General features: G+C 40.8%; 1 protein-coding gene across 5 annotated transcripts in view; it reads left to right on the plus strand.

Annotated features, from left to right (window-relative positions):
- Positions 1 to 7,269: 7,269 nt before the first annotated feature.
- ZNF280D (zinc finger protein 280D) overlaps positions 7,270 to 23,895 on the plus strand; it is a 35,552-nt gene continuing 18,926 nt past the window's right edge. For 4 of the 5 annotated variants that reach the window (XR_010433606.1, XR_010433607.1, XM_064668207.1 and 1 more), the window contains exons 1-6: positions 7,270 to 7,425; positions 12,342 to 12,502; positions 16,425 to 16,780; positions 19,454 to 19,571; positions 21,892 to 22,001; positions 23,655 to 23,884. Coding sequence is in view for 3 of the 5 variants with exons in the window: in XM_064668207.1 (XP_064524277.1) it covers positions 12,349 to 12,502; positions 16,425 to 16,780; positions 19,454 to 19,571; positions 21,892 to 22,001; positions 23,655 to 23,884 (968 nt within the window). In the remaining 2 variants the exon portion in view is untranslated. The remainder of the gene's footprint in view (positions 7,426 to 12,341; positions 12,503 to 16,424; positions 16,781 to 19,453; positions 19,572 to 21,891; positions 22,002 to 23,654; positions 23,885 to 23,895) is intronic. The other variant, XM_064668209.1, reaches the window with a different exon arrangement.

Here is a 23,895-nt window from a genome sequence, read left to right on the forward strand (position 1 = left end):
TGAAGGAGCCTGAAGGAAAGATAAACAAGTTGACTGCTGAATACTGAGGCAAAAAGGAAAAAGCTATGTAGATATGAAGCCTGTTGGACACTTTCAGACTACATAAATAGCATTCAGTGGATCAGAAAACTTATGACCCAAAAAACCCCCAACAGAAACCATCACAATCATTTTTTTAAACAAGGTTTTAAAAAAGATATAGTTCTACTATTTTACAGTTACCTTTCATATGCTACAGAGGAACTTTCTAAAACTGAAGAGAAAATGCTAATCTTCTAGAGACTGTTCTCAATAGGACCTGGGGAAAAAAAGCAATTCAAAGGAAGGCAAAGATACCACAGTCACCTGAAATAAGTAGAATGTTTAAGAGAACAACATTTTCTTTTGCTGATTCCTAAACTTTATAAAACCATGTGAATGCAGACCCCTAGGACATGACTGACTAGACTCATGAGCAAGAAAATGAAACTGGAAGTGATGCTGCCTTTCATCCAGAAGTCCAGCCCCCAGTGCACTCATCTGGGAGAAAGCACTGGACTCAGGAGACCTGTGCCTGGTTCCCTCTCTTGTTTGATGACATTTTTAGTAGGGGTTTTGGAATAAACATCCATGTTTTGTTTCATGTCAGTGTTTGCTGAGCCAGAATGACTCAAGTCTGATATATAAACCAGGAACTTGGGAGGTGGGGCACTCTAGGCTTTTAATCCCTGTTCAGATAGACATTTAACATTCTTAAAGTGGAACAGGTAAATGAGAGAAGAGCACCCCAAATACCCTGCAAAACTGTGATTAGATCAGACCCATGGGAAGTGCTGAGCCCAGGACTAACAAGAGTTCTCCCTTTGCAGACTGTAACTATTTGGCGAGTGGATAAGACAGCAATCCCTGTTGTTTTCTGTTTTGTCAGCCAATCTGATAAACAAAAGTCAGTTATTGACACAGACTTTCTCAGAATTCATGGACAAGTTTTACAGATGTGGTGACAGTGTCAAGAAATCAGTTTCAGTTCTAGTTTTTTGAACAGAAACTGCAGGGTAAATACATGATTACTTTTTAAAGAACATAAAGAAATCTAACAATCTAAAAGTGTGTCACTCTCTCCTTACAGTGACTGGTCCAGAGCTGCTGATACCTCAGCAGAAATTCTGAATAACATCCTACTATAGGAATATTAACAGATTTTCTTTCCTTATTGCATTCTTATTAGTCTGGGTTTTTTGGATTATGAGAAAATACTGCTTAGAAGCTAATATGTCTTTATGTTTATTCTTCAGGCACTTTTAAAGTCTTCCTAATAGCAACTCAGTGTGAGGCAACGTGAGTTATTTTATGATTTCAAAGTAAATGCATAATTTATCACTTCCAGTACTATCTGCAATAATTAAGAGCTGCATTGGAACATTGTACTTCTACAAGTTTTGATTCACTTTTTTGGTCTTTTTTTTTGGTTGGTTGGTTGGTTTGGCTTTTTTTGTTTTTTTTTTTAAAGGAATTATCCTCTTTTTTTTTGTCTAATGCAACATGGTTTGCCTGCGGGATCCTAGATGAACATTGCCTAATATTTTGCATAATGAGTTTAATTTTTACAAAACACAACAAAAGGAAGCATCATAGAAGGAATTTTCACTTCCTGTTAACAAGGGCACATGGTAATGAGTGTCTGTTCCCCATATTTTAACGAACTACAATATCTTGGCAAAATAATGTACAACATCCTTCCTTTCCCTGACAAGGCTTGTGAGAGAGGGAAACCAATCTAGCAGTAGGACTCTTGCAGTGCAGCTGTTGTCAGTATGACCTGGCAATTGCTGTCAATAAGACATGACTGTAAACTTCACCCAGGAGCGTAATTTTTCAGCCAGAGTCTCCAGGTCATGGGATGTGTTGGTATTATGTCACCTTTCATGCTAGTTAAGGCTTCTGCCAATATAAAAATGCCTGGCATCAACCCAGTGGAACAGTGTTCTTACTACTCAATTACTTCACTGAGTAGAAGGGGATGCAAAGGCTAAATCAAGTAGCTGTTTGCTTGGATTTTCTTTACTGTGTGGATTACACACAGTAGAAGACATTTAGGATTGAATTTCTTTGAAGGTGAAGGATAAAAATGAATCCAACAGACAAGGTGTGTGCCCTGTGTCCCTCGCCTGAGAACTGAGTGAGTACAGCAGACAAATTGATGTACACAGGACCATTTTTCTAAAATCAATTTCTTAAATAAAAACTAAATTATTGCAAGGCTTATTTATTTTATGTTAATCTACTAAATTTATTTTAACTTAATGTCACCACGAAAAGCTTCTAGAAATTAATTTTTTTAAGGAATTATTTTTCTTTTGCTTCCAAATAAACAAACTGGATTTGTGATGGCTCTGTAGCCACTTTCACCCTGATACAGCTCATCCAAGTCAAACACTTCTTGTAACTGTAAGCAGTTTAGAATGTGTTCTCACCTGAGAGTCTGAGTAATGTTGACAGGAGAAACACATACACATTGATGAGACTGGCTCTCCCAGGTGCTATTTTTTTATTATTCTGCAGAATGATATGTTGGAAGTTATTAAAAAGACAATGTATGGTTTGGGTTGGGTTTACAAAAGCATTCTTTTAAAGTTTAAAAGACTGGAAGCTTATGCTTTTTTCAGGGTTGCATGTTTGAGACTTTTCATATTGTCTCAATAAGGATACTATAAACATGTTATATGTGCCTAACAAACATTATGAAATAATGTTATAAACAGATTAGATCACCCCTCAGTGTTTATACTTGTGCCAAATTCCTGAAGTATGATACTGTAACAACAAACCACAGCAGACTAAATGCAATCAATTTTACAAGCATACCTTATGGAATACTTCAGTAAACCACACGTGTTGAATAGTGTTTGTTTTGCAGATGTTCATTTAGTATCTGTTTGTGCATTCATAGTTACAGGCTTCCCATCTGAACATATCTATCCTAATAAAGTTTTGGCAGCAGCTCCAATTGCACAGTCATACGGGTTGGTACTTGCTCTATGTGCAGTGTCTCTAAGAATAACAAACAATATTAAACAAACCCATAACTTCAGTGCTAATGAGCAAGACCTCCCCCCTGTCAGAGGTTTTCTACTGACGTGTAAAATCAGAACTAGACAATTGCACTCTGATTCCCAGATCACGTTCTAATAGTGACCGGACACAACATGGAGTATTCAGTCAGTAGAGTTTAAAATAAAAATAAATGAAAAAAATCATCATTAGGTATATTTGTCACAGTAGTTCAGTAGTGCTTCCCTCAGGTATTTTTTAACCTACAGCAAGCAATAGAAGCAGTTTGGACCATTGAGAGATGCTGCAATCAATTGATTTCTCTGGCACAGACTGTGCTTTTGAGGCAAAAAACCCAGAAACTCATGAGATTGCTGTCAATAACTCTCTGGGGGGAAAGAAATGTCTCTTTAGTAATTAAGTCACAGGCCAGTAGGTCTAGGATGAAGTAATTCAGACCAGTTAACTTTCAGGCTTAGCTGTACTGCTCTAGCCAAGAGTGCATGCCTGCAGGAGATACAATGGTTCCCTCAAATCAGCTGCTGCTACATTTCTCTTTACAGTGTATCATATGTTTGTGCTTTTCTCAGTAAGTTTTTTGTATTATGGGGACTATTTACTCTCCCTCATTAATTTGTGTTTCCCAGTTAGGAATGCTTATTAATTCTCACTCGGTAAACTCTGGCTTGCTTCTGTGGCTTTGTTGGATCGTGTAATCATGATATTCAAACCAATTTGTCCAAGGACTTAGACAGGGGTTCTGTAGAACAGTAGGCAATTGTGCACCTTTGGAATGCACAAATTTAATAAAATCGGTGTGCAGAGTTGATCTTACTTTCGTTATTTCACATTTTTTCAATGTTTTACCTTGTAATCTTAATACTGTCTTTCTATTTATCTTGCTTTAGAAGGAACATAAACACCTGCAACAAATTCTGAGTAGGTAAATTAGTAGTTGAAAATATGTTTTTCAAGCAACTGTACTATATCCCAGGCACTTGGGTCTAAAATAAGTTGCACTCTCTGGTTTCCATCCTTTTGCCCCATTTTCTGCCAAATACCAAGAATATTTTTTTTCTCTCCTTCTTTTTTCTTCCTTCTTTGGCAGAAGGGCACAGTTTAGTAATTGTTTAACTACTAAAGTGTAATAACCAAATTATTTAATGGCATAATCACTAAGCAGCAATTATTTAATTACTAATGTTGGGTTTTTTCTTCACTTCTCTGAGGTTCCAAACATCTCAAGGCTAAAGATGTTAGTTAAAAGGAACAGAATATTTTCCAGGCTAAGCACAGTAGTTACATCTTCAGAGCTTAAGTTCACAAGGAGGAGGACAGTTCACTTATTCATCTGAAAAAATATCTATATTTGAGAGAGAATTTACACAAAATAAATTGAATATTTCTGAAGGCAGCTATGGCAGATAGTATAACAGTAAGTTGTGAGTAGCACGGGCTGAAAACATCGAGATATAGATTACATGTGTTTATGTATTCTCCACTATTTATCTTCAGAATTCACCAGAAATATTTTCATATTTTACTAGATGAAGAATCATACTTTGGTGTGTTTTTTTTTAAATTAGGGTAGAATGGACAACAAAACCGAGAAAAAAACCGTCTAAACTTGGGAACATTCTTAGATGTTGGCCAGGGTGAGACAGCACAATAGACAAAAAGGCATGAGAAAAACTGCATTTCTTAGTCACCTTTTGGTTCAGAGATTTTCATATGCAAATTCTGAGGCGAGTGAAACCACAGCTCTTGGCAGTACTGTGTTACAGGGCTGTTTCCTCCAGCAACTGTGGCTTCAACGCCCAGGTAAGGCCATGTCCAGCTGTTCTGCAATGTCCCACTGAAAATAATGGGAATGTTTTACTCAGCAAAGCTTTAGGACAGTTAATCATGTATTTGACTGATATTTAACCCAGAGGGTAAACAAGAAAACAGGTGCACAATGAACCTCCAGTCTGCACAGTGCTCAGTTTAGTAGCTCTTGCTCCAGTGATTCCAGCAGCACGCTGTGTGTTATATTGTCCAGTGTTTGTATTTGATATTAACGTACTGCTATCCCTGGCTTTGTTTGGCCACACAGCTGGGGGGAGGTGCTGGTGATCCACTGCATGGTGAGGGAAAGGCCTGGCTGCCCAGCCCGGGCTGTGCCCGCAGCCCTGCACAGCACCAGCAACTCATGGGGCACCACTGGGGAGAACAGTGCTGGGCCCTGGGGCTGCTGTGGCCCAGGTACGTTGTGCAGGAATCCACTCAGTGCAGGTAGCTCAGGGTGCAGCTGCAGGTTGAGCTCTAGGGGGCAGAAGGCCCAGGCAAGAGGCCATGAACTTCTGACTCTTGGCACAATGAAGGGCCCAGGGACCTGTGGCCTTGCCGAGTGAGGGAATTTGGAGATGCGGCAGGAGCTGTCAACCTCCAGACTTTCATGCACTTGAACTGCGAGGGGATAAAAGCATCCCTCCTCAGAGGCATTAGCTTGAGCTGTTATTTTATCATTTAGTTATTGCACCATGATTAAATTTTTTTTAAGGATCGGGAGACCGAGACTCCTATGGGAAACTTGAGGCCAAGCCAGTAAGGAAACGTGGTATGACTGTGAGTGTGGAGGGTGCAGCTGTGACTGCTGGAGTGCCTCCTAGATGGTTGAGCAGGGAAGTTTCATAGAATCATAGAACACTTTGGGTTGGAAGGGGACCTTGAAGATCAGATAGTTCCAGCCCTGCTGCTGTGGTCAGGGACACCTTCAACTAGACCAGGTTGCTCAGAGGCCCATCCAGTCTGGCCTTGAACACCTTCATGGATGGAACATACTAAACTTTCCTGGGCAACTTGTTCCAGTGCCTCACCACTTTCATAGTAAAGATTTTTTTCCTAATATCTAGGCTAAACCTACTCTTTCAATTTGAACCCATTCCCCCTTGTCCTGAATCTACACATTCTTGTAAATAGTCTTGCCCCATCTTTCCTGTGAATTCCCTTCCGGTACTGGAAGGCCACAATTATTTCTAGGCTGAACAAATTCAATTCTCTTACTCTTTTCTCACAGGAGAGGTGCTCCATCCCTCTGATCACCTTGGTGGCCTCCTCCGGACTCCCTCCAACAGGTCAGTGTCCTTTCTGTGCTGAGGACCCCAGAGCTGGACGCAGTACTACAGGTGGGGTCTCACCAGAGTGGAGTAGAGGGGTACAATCACCTCTCTTGACCTGCTGGCCACACTGCTTTTGATGCAGCCCAGGACACGGTTTGCTCTCTGGGCTGCAAGCGCACGTTGCCAAGTCATGTTCAGTCTCTCATCCACCAGCACTCCAAGTCCTTCTGGGTAGGGCTGCTCTGCTTTCCATCTGTTCATCCCCCAGCCTGTATAGACGCTGTTTCATAGCCTCCTTAACAGTATGGCACTGACTCTGAGTGCCCCCACCAAGGCGGCAGGTGGGCAGTGCAGGGTGAGCTGGGCCTGCTGTGGGGCTGGGTGTGAGGCCGGCACTCAGCAGCAGTGCTGGACTGGAGTGTGAGGCCTGGTACGTGGCAGTGATGTGGTACCAGGGTATGAGGCCCAGCACATGGCCATGTGGTACCAGTGTGTGAGGCCATTCACGTGGTGGTGGTGGTGGTAGTGGTGGTGGTGCTTTCCTGGGGTGTGAGGCCGGCACATGGCAGCAGTGCGGTACTGCGGTGTGAGGCCTGTGGTGTTCCGGCGGTGCTGTACCGAGGTGTGCTGCTGGCACGTGGTGGTGCAGTCCTTGGGTGGTACTGGGATGTGAGGCTGGCAGATGGCAGTGCTGTACCAGGGTGTGAGGCTGACACATGGCACTGTAGTAGCAGGGTGTGAGGCCAGCACACGGTGGTGATGTGCTATCAGGCTGTGAGGCCAGCCCATAGTGGTGGTGCTGCAGTAGAGTGTGAGGCCCGGCACAGAGCAGCGGCGCAGTATCAGGCTGTGAGGCAGCACATGGCGGCGATGCAGTACTGGGGTGTGAGGCCCAGCACACGGCGATGATGTATGGGGTGTGAGGCTGGTACATGGCAGCGTTACACCGGGGTATGAGGCCGGCACACAGCAGTCTCACGCCGCGGTGCGAGGCCGGCATATGGCGGTGCTGTGCAGGGTGTGAGGCCCGGCACATGGCGCCGGCCCCGCCCCTCCGCGGCCCCGCCCCGATCTCGGGCGCCGCGGTGTGTCCGACCCGCAGTTCCCGTCAGGCAGCGCGCGGGGCCGCGGCCGCCCCCGCCTCCCGCCCGCGCTCCCCCGGCGGCGGCGGCGCTGAGGTGGCGCCGCGCCCCGGTGAGGTGAGCGAGGCGCCTCCGCCGGCGCTGCCCCATCCCCCGCCGGCCCGGGCGGACGGGAGCGGCGGCCCCGCCGCGGCCCTTCCGATCGCAGCACGGTAAGGCCAGCCCGCCCCGTGCTCCCGGCCCGCCCCGCCGCGCTCCCCGGGCGGCGGGCGCGGCGCTCGGCGGCGGCGGGCGCGGGGGAATTGTCGCCGGCGAGACCGGCGCCATCTTAGGTCGGAGCGCGGCCTGGCGGCCCGGAGCGGGGACCCCGCGCCTTGAGGGCTCCCCCGGGCCGCCCGCGGGCCCCGCTGGCACCGGGGGGCTCTGCCCGCAGGGGCGACCCGGGCAGGGCTCGCTCCGCCCGGTCCCGGCCGCGCAGGGCCCGCCGCGGCCCCGGGCATTGGCGGCGAGCGCGAGGCTGCCGGCCCGGCCTCCTTCCCGCCCGCCGCCGCTCTGGCGTGCGGCCTCTCCCGAGCCCGCGCCCGCAGCCCGAGGGCCCCGCGGTCACCCGGCGCGGGGGGCGGGACGCGAGGCGGGCGGGCGGGAGCGGCAGCTGCTCCAGCGCCCTCGGGACTCGGCTTCTCCCCCGGCCTGGCACCGCCGCGGCTTGGCGGTGTGAGCTGCTGGCGGGCTGGCACAGGCCGTATTGCCCTTCCCTAGGCGGAGCTTGTGCCTTCTCCTGGCAGGGAGGGCAGCGCTGGCTGTTGAGGTTTGGGTTTGAGGGAAGTTGTTTTACGCCGTGGCTTTTTACAACGTGCAGGTGCAGTTTCATCTTGGTCATTGTTTCTTCGCTGCTGAAACAAATGCAGCGCTCAGTAATAGCCCAGTTGTTTGCAGACCCGGCGGTGCTGTGGATTGCACACCTGCGAAACTAATGTGGTGCAAAGTCATGTGCCTTTTTGGGAAGTTGTCTGAGAAATATAACGTGGTGCCTACTGTGTGATCTATGTTGTAAATAAGACAACTTTCCTGGGCATTTGAAGTGTGGTTATTAAAGAGGAGGAAAACGTTATTTGAGTAACTCACAGATAATGACCATGTGAGGAATGGCTGAGGTCACTTGCTCTGTCCAGCCTGACAAGGAGACTGAGGGGAGACCTCATCGAAGTCTACAGTATCTTCTTGAGAGAAAGAGGAGCGGCAGACACTGATCTTTTCTTTCTGGTGACCAGTGATAGGACCCAATGAATGGCCTGAAGTTGTGTCAGGGGAGGTTTAGGTTGGATATTAGGAAAAGGTGCTTCACCAAAAGAGTGCTTGGGCACTGAAGGAGGCTTTCCAGGGAAGTGGTCACAGCACCAAGTCTGCCAGAGTTCCAGAATAGTTTGGACAATGCTCTGAGGCACCTTTGGGCTGTCCTGTACAGGGCTAAGAGTTGAACTTGATGATCCATGTGGGTCCCTTCCAACTCAGAATATTCTATGGTTTTATAATACTGTTCTGGAAAGATGACCAGGCTAGTCTGAAACTTCCAGGTTAATGTAAATGTCCTCACTCTTTAAGCTCACTACCAATTTCCTATCAGTGATATGATTTTGGTTGTTTTAAGCTAATCCAAAGAAGTATTGACTATTGGAAGGCTCAATTAAGCTTAACAGTGGAACAGATGAATTGCATCTGAAGTAATACATGGGGCATTTGCCCCATGATTTTCTACAGTACTGATTTCTGTCCATCTTCAAGGCACTCTTCTACAGTTAATGAAACGTAATTGCCTTGATAAGGACGTCCTAATTAGTGCTTTTAATGCAGTTGTTTCATCAGAAGTTTATTGCTGCTTTGTGTAATGATTTCAGATTTTCTCTCTGTCTTGTATCAAGTTGTTAGTTCATCACTTTTGTAAGAACTAAAATGGTGTACCAGGGACTTGTGTTTTTGCAGGTTGTTGGTTATCCCTGCCTGCCTAATGAACTTCCATGGCTACCTTTAGTTTTTGATGGAAAGTTGCCTTTTAAAACAGTATCTTGGTATAGTCTAATGATATTTTTGAAATGTTTTAAAGAACTTGTTCACAATTTTGACACTTTAGCCTACAGTAATGATTTAAACACTTTCTTTGAGTATATACATATAGCATTTCATTGGAGTTTTGGACCTCTCAGATCCATGGCCTACCCTTAAGGAAATGTGTGTACAAACACGTGTACATGTTTATGCATATTAAAAAATGAGGAAGATGAAGTCTATTGCCAGTAGGTTTATTTTTCTTATACTGGTGCCTGCACCTCCTCTGGGAAGTATTGGAGGAGAGTGGGGGAAGGATTCGCTGTTGGTTTTGTCTTTGAGAGCGACTGCCAGCAGGATTCCTAGAATGCATTTTCTTCATTAAATAAGCTAAAAATTTGGAAGCTACTTGTGCTCTAAAAATGGATGTAGATATTTGCTTTGGCAGTGGAGACCATTTGCAGGAGCTGTTCCTGCACACCTCCCCTAATCAAATCCATTTCCCCTTACTGCAGTTTTAATTGTTCAGGCCACAGGTTTTTTGACCTCTCAGTTGTTAGATAGAACTGTTAGTGGGCCAGGTTATTTTTAACCTGCCCTAGTTCATGTCAGAGTCTCGTGCAAAGTTGTGCTAGCACAACTGAGGAAGCAGTGAAGGAGCAGGGTGGGAACTCATTAGGCTGGCCTTCTTCCCAGGAAAAAAAAAGTCAGTGAAAGCTTGGCTTCAAATTATACCATTAAAATTAAAAAAAAAATTAGGTTAGAAGATGCAAAATTAATCTTGATATTTGCCTTTTAAAAGCTGTCCTGCATTTTGATTCACCTTTGAGAATACCTTAATGTGTACCTCCTGATTCATAAAATGAAATGTGAGGTGTCACCAGTTGGTGTCACTTTCTAAAAGTCCATGCCTATTTTATCAAATTACTCTTAACTATATTTAAGAAAAAAATCAGCTGCATTATAGTGTAGATGAGGTTATCACATGTCTCTTGCTAGAATTCTGCTAACATACGGATTGTTTGTGCCTATTTTGTGTTTTAATATAAAGCATTGTCTGAGCACGTGTTATAATTTATTACTTTTTTTCCCCTGAGGTCAAATAAAACTACATTTTTAAAACAAAAACACAACTCATTTATGTTGTCAGTTCCATAAAAGAAGTCCCTGAAATAGTCCTTCCTTTTGTGTTGAAGTCTATTAAACTTTGTGTTATTAACAAAAGAGGTGTTCTAAAGAGTGTCTTTCTACAGAGAAGAAAAAATTAGAGAGTTAGGCTTGATTCTCTTTGCCAGACCTGGCACATGGCCTCTGTCGTCTCTGTCAAGTGGAAATTCGCTTCATAATCTTCCTCTTTTCCCAGTACAAGAGTCTACTTTAGTGTCCTGTTCTCTTCTTTCCCAGCACCATGGCTAATCCAAAAAGCTGATGGAGGAAGGAAAGGAGCACAGCTTTGCTACTTTATTTTGTTGCAAGCCTTAACATGTACCAACACCAGCAGCCCCGTTCTCATACAGAGGATGATTCTGCTCCCTTGTGATGAGCTATTACAGACTAATTATTTCCACAGTCCATCACCAAATCTACCAGCTCATTACTCCTGTCCTGAAATTGTCTTCTCTCAGATATTAGACAGTTTTCTTGCTGTGTCTGTGCTGAAGACTTACATTTTCAAACTCTTGATGGATAATGAGGGATGTTCTTACTTTTGCATAAGTATACTTTCAAGCAAGAAACTTGTCCAAATGTTTGGTATATGTGTTGCTCTTGAAATATTTTTAGAAAGCAGAAAATAAGGGGAAATTGTACAGAAAAATGTGTTCAATAAACACCCTCTTCATCTTGCAAGGTAAATATTTTAAGAAATATCAGCTTATGATATGAATGTAATCTTGATTTTGTTACCTGATGTGAAATATTTGATAGTCTTTGCTGACATATTTGTGTACATTAGTGCTGGTCTGATGCCCTGGCTGTTGGGTTCAGGGAGTTAAAGGGTCAGAGAACTATCATTGCATAATAGTAGGAAGTGAAGCTTTGTCAGGTAAATATTGCATCACCACAAGAGTGAGGGAAGTATTGTTAATGGTTTTTGTTGGGAGTAGCCTGGTAGTAAGACTAGAAATATCCTTGTACTGATTGTGGGCTTGTTAAAGGAACTGTTGCTTGGATATTCTTCACTTTTTGTCAGAGCAGTCTGATGATGAATTTAATGTTCTTTACTGCTCATTGATTAGAAGGAATTCTTGACAGAGTCACTCTTGGATTCCTCATGCAAAACTGTATTGTTTCCCTCTGATTTACAAAAGAATGAAGACATTGAATTTTGTGAAGCTCCATGTTTTGGGTGAAGCAAACACTGTTGTTATTGGATCCTGCCCCTGGTTGTTGCTGAGACAGCCCTGTGGTTGTATGAAATTAGAAATGATCTTATTAGAAATTAGATTATTGATACAGTGTATAAAGAAACAGCACAGTTTCTTATTTATTGTGTTGTTCAGAAATACTTTCAAGATTGTGTTAAAAGAATGTGAAAAGAAAGACTAAAACTTTATTGGCCATCACAGTTTATTTAAAAAACAAATAAACTCAGTTGCGATAAGAGATGTGAAGATAATTTGTTAAATTCCAAAAGCTACTTATTTTTCATTGCTGTTTTTGTACATGGCTTTTCTTAGTGCAGGAGGAAGTCTGATGACATCCATGCAATATTTTTATCAGGTCCTAATTGACAGTGAGAACACTGCAGTGCGTTGTGGGTATGGCTTGGGGGTTTTGCTGTTGTGGAGCTTTTTGTTTGTGGCTTCTTTTTGTTAATATTTTGTGGGTTTGGGGGAATTTTGTGTAAATTTTCTTTAATACAAAGATGAGAATTCAAGAAATTATCAAAATGGCGTCAGTCTTTGAAGATCTGCTGTATCAGATCAGATTGAACCTGCACAGAACATGGAGAGGGAGGGAGACCATTGTGTGGGAATTATTGACAAGTGCAGTGTTCTTTACTCAACGGGGAAACACTTCATGAAAGTAGTGAATGTTTTGGTATGTGTGATTTTATTAATTTTTTTCTTTTTTTACTGCCTAGTTCCAAGATGGCAGAATTATTTATGGAATGTGAAGAAGAGGAGCTGGAACCATGGCAAAAGACAGTGACCGAAGTGGAGGAGGATGACGATGATGACGAGGATGATGATGATGAGCCAATCTTTGTTGGGGAAATCACAAGCTCAAAGGCAGCTACTACATGTAAGATAACTTTTTCATCATTTAAAACAGATATTTCAAGGTATTGAAAGTTAAACTTAGTTTGAAAAGATAGAATTTTTAACAGTAAGACTTAAGAAATCCTACGTCCTAAAGCTGTACATCTCTGTCATGCTGAAAATAATAATTCTTAAGAAATTCTATCCTAAACCCCAGGTTATGCCCAGTTCTATTTACGTCTAACCTTAGTTCTCTGGAGTCAAAACAAGGACATTTGGAGGTTTTAGCATTAACAACATAATTTCAGAGTCAGTCTATACGATGCTGAAACCATGCATGCAATTGCTGTCGGTATAGTTGGTATTTAGTTACGGAGTTGAAAGTGTCTCCCCGCTAAAAGAATGTGCATGAATTCGAGTTTTCTTGTTACAGTCACTTTTTTTTTCTCCACCCCATGTTTTGTATGTTGGTGGACACCATTCTGACAAAACCTGGGTAACTGTCTTAAGTGTCTATAATAAAAGCACAGTCTGGAGAAGTGATTAATGTGAAAATGCTAGAAGCCTGTCTGGGAAGTAGGAGATATTTATTAATCAGTTTACTCATCCCTTGTGAAATAGATGTTTTTTCATCAAGTTCTGTGGTTTTCTCCTAATGCAGGCAGTGCAGGGAGTGAGGTTAGTTGGTTATGCTGACAGCAGATGTGTCAGGATTCCATTGTTTGTCTATGCTTGGGCTTTGGCAGGTAAGTAAAGAAGAACTGCTTTTTTGTTAGTTTAATTAATTTTAGTAATGAACCTTTTTGATTGCTGCGTGCATCCACTTGGTAGTCAATTGTGAAGAGGTTTGACCTGATGTTTCTCTAGCAAATACACAAAAGGTTGCCTGGTGAGATTTGCTGCCCTCAGTTTGTGCCTCATCTCTCCTGTGCTTGTATCCAAGATTTCCAGAGTTGTTTTCTGAAAGTGTATCGTTTGCAGTGGGGAATCTCAAGACAAAATGTTAAACTAGGTTGTCAGTCACTCTCTGCTGCATGGATTTTGGAGCTCTTAGTAACTTTTCAGTCAGTTCACAATGCTTTCATCTTGCAACTTTTTTACTTTGTTGCTCACTGGGATAGTTTGTTGCTTCTTACACTGGATTGAAAAGGAGGAAAATTACTTTTTAAATATTAAAGAAATACTGAGGCTGATATTAAAGTTCTTTCACGTGAAAACAGTTTTCAAGGGTGAATATTTTAAAAATATTCTGCATATTCTTAAAAATTTGAAGAATATTTTAAAATTATTGTAATAAGTTTTCTGCAGTTACAAACTTCTAGAAAGACTGAAGAATACCTTTACTGTTTTCTGGAAGGTCCAGAGACCTCTGGATTGCTGTTTATATTTGGCAGTAGGTCATGGCATAGAACAATTATTAGGGCACTTGGGCATATGTGGGATCAACAAATATGCCAAGATTCATTGCAGTTGTTTTAGTCTCAAGATTCTTTTGTAGTCAAAGGATAGAAGTAGTTCAGGTGAAAACTATAATTTTGATATGGTTCTGAGAACTTGAAGGACTTTGGTAAAAGGTAGAGACTTGAAATGTTTGCATCTCACTCTGGTGCTGTCCATGCACAGGTAAAATCACTTACGGTGTAACTTTTTACTTTGTCTCTTTTCCTTCCCTCTCCTCAACTTTCCTCTTTGTAATCTTCTACTTCACTCTCAAAAACAGCTCAGAAGGAATGACCTCAGTTCTTCTCTGGCTTGTAAGTAGGACCACCTGGCAGCAGTCAGGCTTCAGTTTGTTATCGGCGACAGGCAAGACACTGTGAACTCAACTTGGCTTATCACTGCTGAGAGTGTACCTGAGAAAGCTCCTGTCTGATCAGATGAAAAACTGATGACAAATGGAAACTCACGTGTAGTTCTTAATTTTTTTTGAAAGTATGCAGTGCAGTGCGTTTTCTTAACCTTTTCCTGACAGTGCAGTTAGCAGTTTTTGTACAGGCTGGCGTGGGTAATTTGAAGGAAATAGTTAAAAAGCCAACTTAGACCTGCTGGCACAGTGTCATGTGGAATCAAGTGCCCCTTCTGATGTACTGGAACACTGTTTTGACTGAGATGAAAAGTAATTCACACTTAGTTCCCTTTATCATTTCCTGCAACTGCTCCTTTTTCCTACATTATGCCTCTTTCTTGCGTTTGTTTCCATGATGGTACAAACCTGTAATTTGTTACTACTTTGCAATGTTACTGTGTGTGTCAGCTTTCTGCTGCTTCAGTGCTCTTTTACCTGAGCAGGACAAGTAACACTTTGATGGAAGAGGGAAAACAGCACATCAGGTCTATGATGAATCAGTTGAGTCATGTAAAAGTAGTCTATAATTTCAAATAACTGACTTCCTGAAATGTTCTTTTTAAAAGCAGTAAAATCTGCCTCTGTATTTTAGGATGTGAATTGTGTGCACATCATTGTCTGACTTTACTATGTGAGACATAACTTGAGGTAGATAATGCTTTAGTTTCTTGGAGGTAGATAATGCTTTAGTTTCATTTCATTTTGGAATTCAAATGTGAGGTATAGATTTATTAACAAACACAAAATGTGTGTGTTGAGCTAAATCCTGAAATAATTTAATCCTTGTTCATAGTTACTGCTGTGTTGAAGTAAAAATAGTATTACTATTAGGGGATGAAATTTTGTTCTATCTTAAAAAATGCAAACCTGTTCGAATTTGTTGGTTGCAGCTGCTTTTTATTAGAATGATCTAAATGCAGGTGGCAGGTGATCTTCTGAGCTCCACTGCTATTAGGTTTACCTATCAACTGGAGAAGTGTGTAATAATGAGCTGTTGCTCGTGGAAACAGCCTTAAGGTTGTTAAACACAATGTGTAGATAGTCTTAAGATCTGTTGTTTGAAAACATGATGTAATTTGACCCTGGTTTGAGAAGTAACTTCAAACCTTGGTGGTTAGATACTGGAGAATCAATCTAATTTCATATGCATATTTTCACAGGTCAGAGCACAAAACTTGTCAGCAACACTAATGGAGAATCTGGGAGTTGAAAAATATTTTGATTTGATGAATATTTTTGTAACTTTCTGGGAGGATTGGAAACCCAGACCAAGACATAAAAAGTCAAGGAATATCGGTGGCATTAGTTAGGGTGTAAACATCAAAATTGAGAATTTCCTGGTGTTTCTGACGAGCCAGAGCTCTGGACACAGATTACCAGGCAGGATATGTAAGGAAATTAGTTCTCTTGTAATGCAATTCCAGCATGACTCCTTTGACTGCTGATCCGTTGATTTTCCTTTCACATTATAAAATGGATGTGGTGAAATCTAAAACCAAGTTTGTCAGTGCTGTGTTTTCCTGTTAATACAGAAGCAGGTTGTGTCATTACTGGTTTAGAGAAAATACTTCCTTTAGTGTAGCAGTTTCTGGTATTTGGGAACTTATGATGTATATGAGAAAGAGAATAAATGCACTATAATTAGCAAAGTTAAATGTTAATGAATTTGTTTGTTTGTTTGCACTCTTATTTGTGTGTTGTCTGCAAGAAAAAAACCCCTGAGATTCTTATGTGAACCAGCTTAACTGAAGAAGAGTGGAAGAACATACCTTAACTTGTACATATTATAGTTTGTTTTGCCAGGTATTTGTTTTAGGAATAGTATTCTAATTTATAAGTCAAATCTTGGTTGGCTTAATTAGTGGATATGAATGCTACTTTTAATTTGAAGAGCAATGAAGCTATTAATTTATTTGCAATTAAGATAAATGTAACTTTTGACAGATATATTGAACAGAGTCAACCTCAGCTCATCACGAAGGGGGGGTACAGGATGGTGCACCCAGTAGAGGTACTTTATTGTCCTAATATGGCAATTAAAAGCAAACAAATCCACAACACTTAGGAAACATTTGACTGCAAAATTGCATAAAGATAACTTTGGAATCCTTTGCAACAGGTCCAGTTACTACATTCAAGACCGAGAGTCACCATTATGCGCCCGCTGCCTCCAGCCCCAGTGCCGTGCCCGTTCCATCCGTCTTCCAGGCTGCACCCAGACCTTTGGGCAGCTCGGGAGCAGTGCAGCCACTGTCTGTACAAGTGAATGTTTCAGGAACTTCACAAACGCTGCAGAGACCAGTCGCTGGATGTTTATCAACACAGCAGCTGCCTGGGTCAAGTTCTGGAATAACACAGCCTGTAACCATTCCAGTGACAACACAGCCAGCATCAAGGAATATCACAGTTCCTGCAGTGGCTCAACCTGTGTCCAGGCCAGAGACTGGAACAGCACAGCCTGTGATGCTCAATCAGGTAAATCTTCATTCTCTTAATGGATACCATTACTTTTGAATAAATTAATGAAGAACATACTGACTCAGTCTAGTGATTTGGAGACCTGGACTAGGTTATAGACTGGCATTATGTAAAGCCATAAAGATTCTAGGACCATAACCTTGCACTAGTAAATTAAAATGTGTATTTGAAAATACCAATTTGCCAGACTCAAAGATGATAACTTAAGTCACAGTAAAATGACATTAAATGAAAATCCCAGACATTAAGAAATTAGAACTGTTTAGGTTCTTTATGTTGTTTGGAAAAGTGATGGAAATTCATTCTGTAAATTCTGCTGATTTCTTCGCTCAGAGGTGGATCCTCTGTATTGATAAATGAATTTAATTTTTAAATAGCTTGCATTTGATGTGTAAAGTAACTTAGTGGGTTTTCTACCTGGTTTTTACAGTGCCTTGCTTGGCCTTTTTGCTTCTTAAGAAAATGCTGCAGTGGTACCTCCTTGGGGGCTTTTGCATTTTGATTCGTGTGACAGTTGTGAAACACTAGTATGGTAAGGAGGGTTTAAGCAACCAAAAGCTGCAGGACCAGCAGGTGAAACAATTTGGCAACATATTTGTATTGCTTGAAAAGCCCCAGGGGATTACTTTCCTAGATCACGTGTCATTGATCTTCCTGGATTGCCACAGAACCTTAGAAAGTTGACCTGAGGCAGTCGAGTCAGATGCTGTTTTCATTGCCTTATCTGTTGGATATATGTGAGAGAGAAAGAATGAGGATTAAAATTCCCTATCTGTATGAGGTGAACTATGATGTGATACCTTTATTGAAAAGAATTGACACTGAAACTGTTTAGACAATGTGCCTGTAATATTAGCTTCTACTGTCAGGTTAAAGATGAAGCCTGACAGTGGCACCATCTCCACTGGCCATGCAAATACACATACCTGTGGTTGTCCCAGCTCCCTGTCTTTTGGTGTAAATAAAAATCATGCAGCCTAATGGATTCTGCATTTGCTGAACAGGGCAGTCAGTCTGAGTGAACATGGTTAATTAGACCATTAAAAGATGAGAATTGGCTGTTCTTCTTAAGACCTGGGGCTAAATCATCGCTGATGGGTGGCTGTATTTTAAGAAGAACAAAATAAAAGCAATGCAATGTAATCATTGCCTGTCAACTGGTTAACTGGATCTCTGGCAACTTCATTAGGAAAGAGCTCATGCTTTCCAGTTTAGAGTCTTCAGCAGTTTATTGATAGCTTGCAGAGAGAAATGGTGGATGTGGGGAAGCAGCTTACCTAAATCAGTCTGTCACTGTATATAAGAAGGCCTAAAAAATTATATAATCCAAAGTCCAGATATCAGTAAGATATCCAAATTGCTTTTTCAGTCCTCTAAATCTATCTGTATAAATCAGGACAGGTTCATACAGAAAGGTCTTCTATTTCACATGACATATATATCTTTCATATATACGTCTTTCAAGTCTGTGAACTTTATAAAAGTTTAGTTATGGGATAGTAAGCTTTATTAAATCCTTCAAAGAAGTGCAGGATGTCTTGCAGAATCTTTACTGCCAAGGAAAGGCCCCTCCTGTACTTCCTTCACACATACATGCTCATGTTTTTGTTGTAACAGATAAAGCTGCTCGGGGCCTCTACATTGATTTTATGAGAAAATCTTACAGCAAACACACCTAGGAAAGCTGAACTTCTCCATGCAGTGTGTGTAAGCTGGAGGTAATTCATCAGGACAGAGATTTCCTTTAAAGAAACTCTGCACACAGCTCTTCTTTTTGTGACAGTTCTTTTTCCTTCGTTGAATTTACTTGTGTCACAGATGAGGCTTTAGTTAAGTTTTTCTCAAAATCTGCAGGTGGTTGTTCTTTTTGAAGAAGTTGCAGCCTGAAATATGCCATGGAAAAGGTTCTCTAACCATGTTCTGTCTATTCCAGCTTAGCCTGACATGCTTCAGAAAGGAATGCATCCTTTTCTGGGATATCCAGTGCATACAGATTCTGTGGTCTCTTAAAACTTCCACTGTTGGAATTACCATGTTTTACAGTTTCTTTGCAGTTTACATCTTAATCTTGGTTTTCATGAGCTTGTTGGTTTTTTTTTAAGTTATCCTAAATGTAGCATCCTCTTCTTTGGCTAAATTCTTCAGTACCTTTAGGAGAAGTTTTCTGTTTAGTTTCTTTCCTTGCTTAAGACATGCTGAAAGTGAATCTTCCATCTTTTCAGCTTAACTTTTCTAGATTCAGAACTGTATTTTCAGTTTCAGCTTTAGAATAATTTTTCTTGGTTTTTTATTGTTCTTGCCACTTGATTATATTACCCTTTTTATGGAGAAAGAGGCTTGTTTGCTGTGCCATTTTCTTAGGGAGGTACAATTAGCAATTCCAACATATTAGTAATACTTCAGAAAAGGGACTTGGCCAGGTCATAGGATTTTTTTTTTTTTACTGTTCTGATACACAACTGTGAATAAATTAACAAGCACTGATGAGAGTTGCAAACTTATTAAAATGTCAAACTATTTTGGGGAGATTGTAATGGACCTGATTTTCGGCTGAGTACTTCTGAGTGCTTTTAAGTGATCGTGTTTTTAAAATAAACCCTTTGAAGTCTGCAAGTAAAAAAAAAATATTAAACCTCCAATTTCTTTTCCTTCTTGAAAATACCTTATTAGGATTATATTATGGATTCTCCACCAGATGCACCAGATAATCCATCTGATATACTGTTTGGTGTGAGACAGAACTCGGGAGTTCCACAGTACCAGCCTGGGCCAGCAGTGAATGTAACAGGTGGGTGTAACTGTAGTTGTTGATAAGAGAAAGAAACAACCTAATGTCATTTCATTGTAGTGCAGGTCTTTTGGTTATAACTTTAAATAGGATTTCTGGAACATAGTATAGCTACTTTTTTCTTCCCCCCTGTGGGTAACTTTGTATAATGTTTGATGAAATAATCTCTGGAGCCTTGTGTTGTCAGACTTTGCTTTTCAGTGCTTTAGACTGACTGTAATATCAAGAGATGTCATCTTACAATGCTCTTATAATTCATTTTATGCATCTCATAATGGGAAAAGGCACTGCCAGATCCACTGCAATTTTATTGACAGGTAGAGGTTTGTTTCATCACTCTTGGGCTTGTGGGAATAGGAGTGACTGTAAACAAGAGAGGGGCTGTGAAGCACCTGGAGAGCTGAATCTACTGGGGGGGTTCTCTGGGGTGATGATCTGGGTTTCCTGACTGCTATATGCAGGACTTGGAGTAGATAGGATCAAAAGGATCCTTCCTGAAAAGGAAGAGAAAGGAAAAAGAGTATGTAGTTTGACAACTAAAATACTTTTTTTCAACTAGCTAAATTGGGTTTCAGCAGTAAAGAGTTAACCTACTTAAAAACAAACAAAAAAATGCCTTTTTTTGGGGGGTGTGTGTGTCACAGCAGATGAAGGAAATTTGGAGTATGCAGTGTATTCAGTCTTAAACAGGCTGTAACTTGGGACTTCCCTCCTCCTTTTTGAAGGATTGTACTTTTGTAGTAACTGCCCAGAGTCCCATTACTGTGTCTGTAAGTTCTGGAGGACAATCCCTGCTGATTCTCCCACGAGGTAACAGGTCATATACAGGGAATGGCCTGACTGGTCACACTGACAAGTTATGTAGGACAGAGTGAGAGCTGGTTTATTCTGCTTCATGTGAAGATTCCCTGTTTTGGGTGAAATAGATATTGTGCTGCAGCCTATAATACAGAAAAGATAACCGAAGGATCTTGCTAAATGCACTAACAAAGAAGTAGATCCTACTCACTGAGAACCTCATTTTGCTGAGTTTGTCTCTAAGCCATCCCATATTAGCACAGCAATTCCTAGTCTGCCCCAGAGCCCGGTGCTGAAGCACTGCAGAGCACGAGATTTTGCTGCAGAACCCGTTTGCTTCAACTCAGTTTGCCCTTAGCTGTGACGAGTCAAAATGTTTCCAGACTGTGATAGTGAAGACTTGCAGCACTGTTTTGTGGGACATCTCTTGCATGGCCATCCACTCATGTGAGGGACTTGCTGCTTAATAATGATTCTTAGCAATACTGTTGTTTTAAGGAAAAACACTGTCTACCTTATGGACTATGCAAGACTAATTCTTTGTAAAAATGTATAACAGTGTTGCATCGTTGTGTCTTAACTCATAGGCTCGTTCCCTTGTTGTAAGATGGATGTGTTTGTGTGTTTATTTTTGTTACATTTTTTCATAGCCCTGACAGGGACTCTACTGTTGAGATGTTACTTTTCCTGTGTTTAACTTTTAAACTATTTACTCAGTCTGGAGTCCTCCAGATCTGTGAATGACTTGAGAATGCAAGAGAACTTCATCTGAAAAGTGGCTCTTGTTCTGATGGTTTTTGGCAGTTTGGAGAAAACTTGAAGCTTGGGTATATTCACTGAAGTTTTAGGCTGATGCAAAGTTTTAATACCTCTCTTTTGCTCAAAAGGTATTAATCATTTATGTTGATAAGAGAGGCACCATTTCCGTTCATTACTGGGAGTAATTATTAATTTAGAGGATTTATTCTCTAGGTTCTCCAAAGACACCTTTGCTCAACAGGAACAATACATTTGAATAGGCCTAGATTCCAACAACCCTCCAGAGAGAAGTAGTCTCATGATTGAGAACTAAATGCTGAAATATTTCCAGAATCAGTTATCTGAACCCTACTGTGATGATGATCAGGTCATAGCATATAACAGGCTTTGCATGTTCATTTGAAAATTAAAGTTATTAAACCCATCAGAAATCCATCCTATCCAGGGTGTGGTGGGATGCTGGTGCACAGAGTGACTGCTTTGTCTCTATCATGTTGCCTTCACCTCCTCCTATGTTTTTTCTTAGTTTGTTGCTCAGATTTTGTAAAAGTTGTTTATCAGTGTATATCAAACAGAACAAACTCCAAGATGGGGGAAAAGGAAGAGTAGTTAAAAGATGGTTGTAAAACCTTCCTTGTGGTTACTACAGCTACGCTGATGGAATAGTTTTCATTTGAAATAGAGTGTTTGGTTAGAAGAATAATAATGATAAATCGAGTATTGTGTTTGAATTCTGAATCTTCACATATTTTAAATTTTACAGGGACAAATGCTGCATCGAGCACCATTAAAAATGGAGGACCTTTTCCACGAGCTTGTCCAAAGTGTAATATTCATTTCAATCTTATGGATCCTCTAAAAAATCATATGAAGGTAAAATATTCTGGGGCTGGGAGACATTAGAACAAGCTTATGTGGGCTTCTGTTTGGTTATGCAAGCATGCCATGTTTTGATATGAAGATCATTTGGCTTCTGTCTGGGATCAACCAGAGCCAAATGCTCAGTGTCTTGCAGTCATGGAGAGGAAGACTGGAGTAGGGGAACTCTAAATCCTGCTCCTTTTTGCCTCATTTTTCCAATGTGATGAAGGTAAGTGTCTATGATAATAGACAGCCAGATGACCCACATCTGTGTTAGATCACTACTGACACAAAGATGACAGTGTAAACTCACCTTTTTATCTTGATATGTCACTTGAAACATCAAGATAAAAATACTTGATACTTGACAGATTAAAAAAGTTAAGATGAGGGGAAGAATTCAATTTGTAGTTCATACTTAAACACTGTGAGAAACAAAACTTGTAGAAACTGAGCATCACTTGTCTGATTATTAAACTAGTTGCTATTGTTTCTGCAAACATTGTTTCCTGAAAAATATTTAATATCATTTGGGAAAGATCTGTGCAATTCTGAGGCATATGTATTCCATTTCAGGGGGCAGATAATGGCTTTGCAGTCTATACAGAGTATGAACTACTGTGTAATAGAAATCTGTGAGGATCTGAATTACTGTTACCACAGATGGTTCTGATTTACAGGGTCACCATACCCTGAATGGTAGTAACTTTTCTCTTCAGCTCTGAAACACAATTAAGAAATGTAGATAAGTGGAAAAAAACCCCAAGGGTTTTATCCTTTTGTAATCATTATTTGTTCAGAATAGCTTTTGGACTGAGTACATCAATGGAGTGAAAGAACCATTGAAGAAGTGTGTTTACTTAGTATTATTTAGTTAAATTTTTAGTTGAACTATATGGGATAAATATACTGAGTTACATTTCCATGATAGGAAATTAACTCCTTACTAGTAGGCTTATAGAAGGTAGTCCTGCACAATAAAACCCATTATTCAGCAGGAGAAATTCTGTCCTCTGAAATATTCTAATTTTGTGCACTGTTATAACTTCATAGTACCTTCTTTATGAAGTACTTCATACATTTTAAGTCTTAAGTTTCGTAGTATCTCTATTTGGCCAAGCATTCCTTATGTATACTTGGACAGAAGGAAGCTTGAACAATGTGTACTGTGTGACTGAGAATTTCTGAATTTTTTAGTAATGCTGGAAAGAACTTTTGCAGGTTTCAACATGTGTTCTCCCCTAAGAAATAAAAGATAGAACTTTACATTAAGTTCTCAATAAACTTATGCTTGTCAGCAAAATACTTGCATAAAAACTGCTTTTCTCTTCCTTGTTAATGAAGTAGAAATTTTTCTCATGAGCGAGGCAACACTGGTATTCTGGGGTTTTTATTAACTTTGTCTTACATGAACCTATGAGAATCATCCTTTTCCAGTTTTTATAATATGTAGTGGTTTATTACTTGAACATTACATAAAGATCAATTATTGTTTAAAATCATATGAAAATATGGCTAAGGCTGGTGTATCAGAGAACTGAGCTTTGCATCTAAGGGTAGTGAGTGCCTTCAGTTTTTGAAATGCTGTTGTCATTGATGCAGTTTGGTAAGAGAGACTGACACCTTTGTCTCTTTCTGTCTCTTCTCCTCCCTGTTTGCCTCCAGTATTGTTGTCCAGATTTGGTAAATAACTTTTTCCCAGCAACGATCAAAACAGAATGTTTGAGCACAACAAGTAAGATTGCTGAATCTGAGAAAGGAAAATTGATTATGTTAGTTAATGACTTTTATTATGGGAAGGATGAAGGTGACACCCAGCAGGTGCAACAGGAGCAGAAGACTCATACGACATTTAAGTGCATCAGTTGTCTCAAAGTTCTTAAAAATAACATAAGGTATTTGAACT

The sequence above is a fragment of the Pseudopipra pipra genome, chromosome 12 (assembly GCF_036250125.1).
Source record: "Pseudopipra pipra isolate bDixPip1 chromosome 12, bDixPip1.hap1, whole genome shotgun sequence".
NCBI lineage: Eukaryota > Metazoa > Chordata > Aves > Passeriformes > Pipridae > Pseudopipra > Pseudopipra pipra.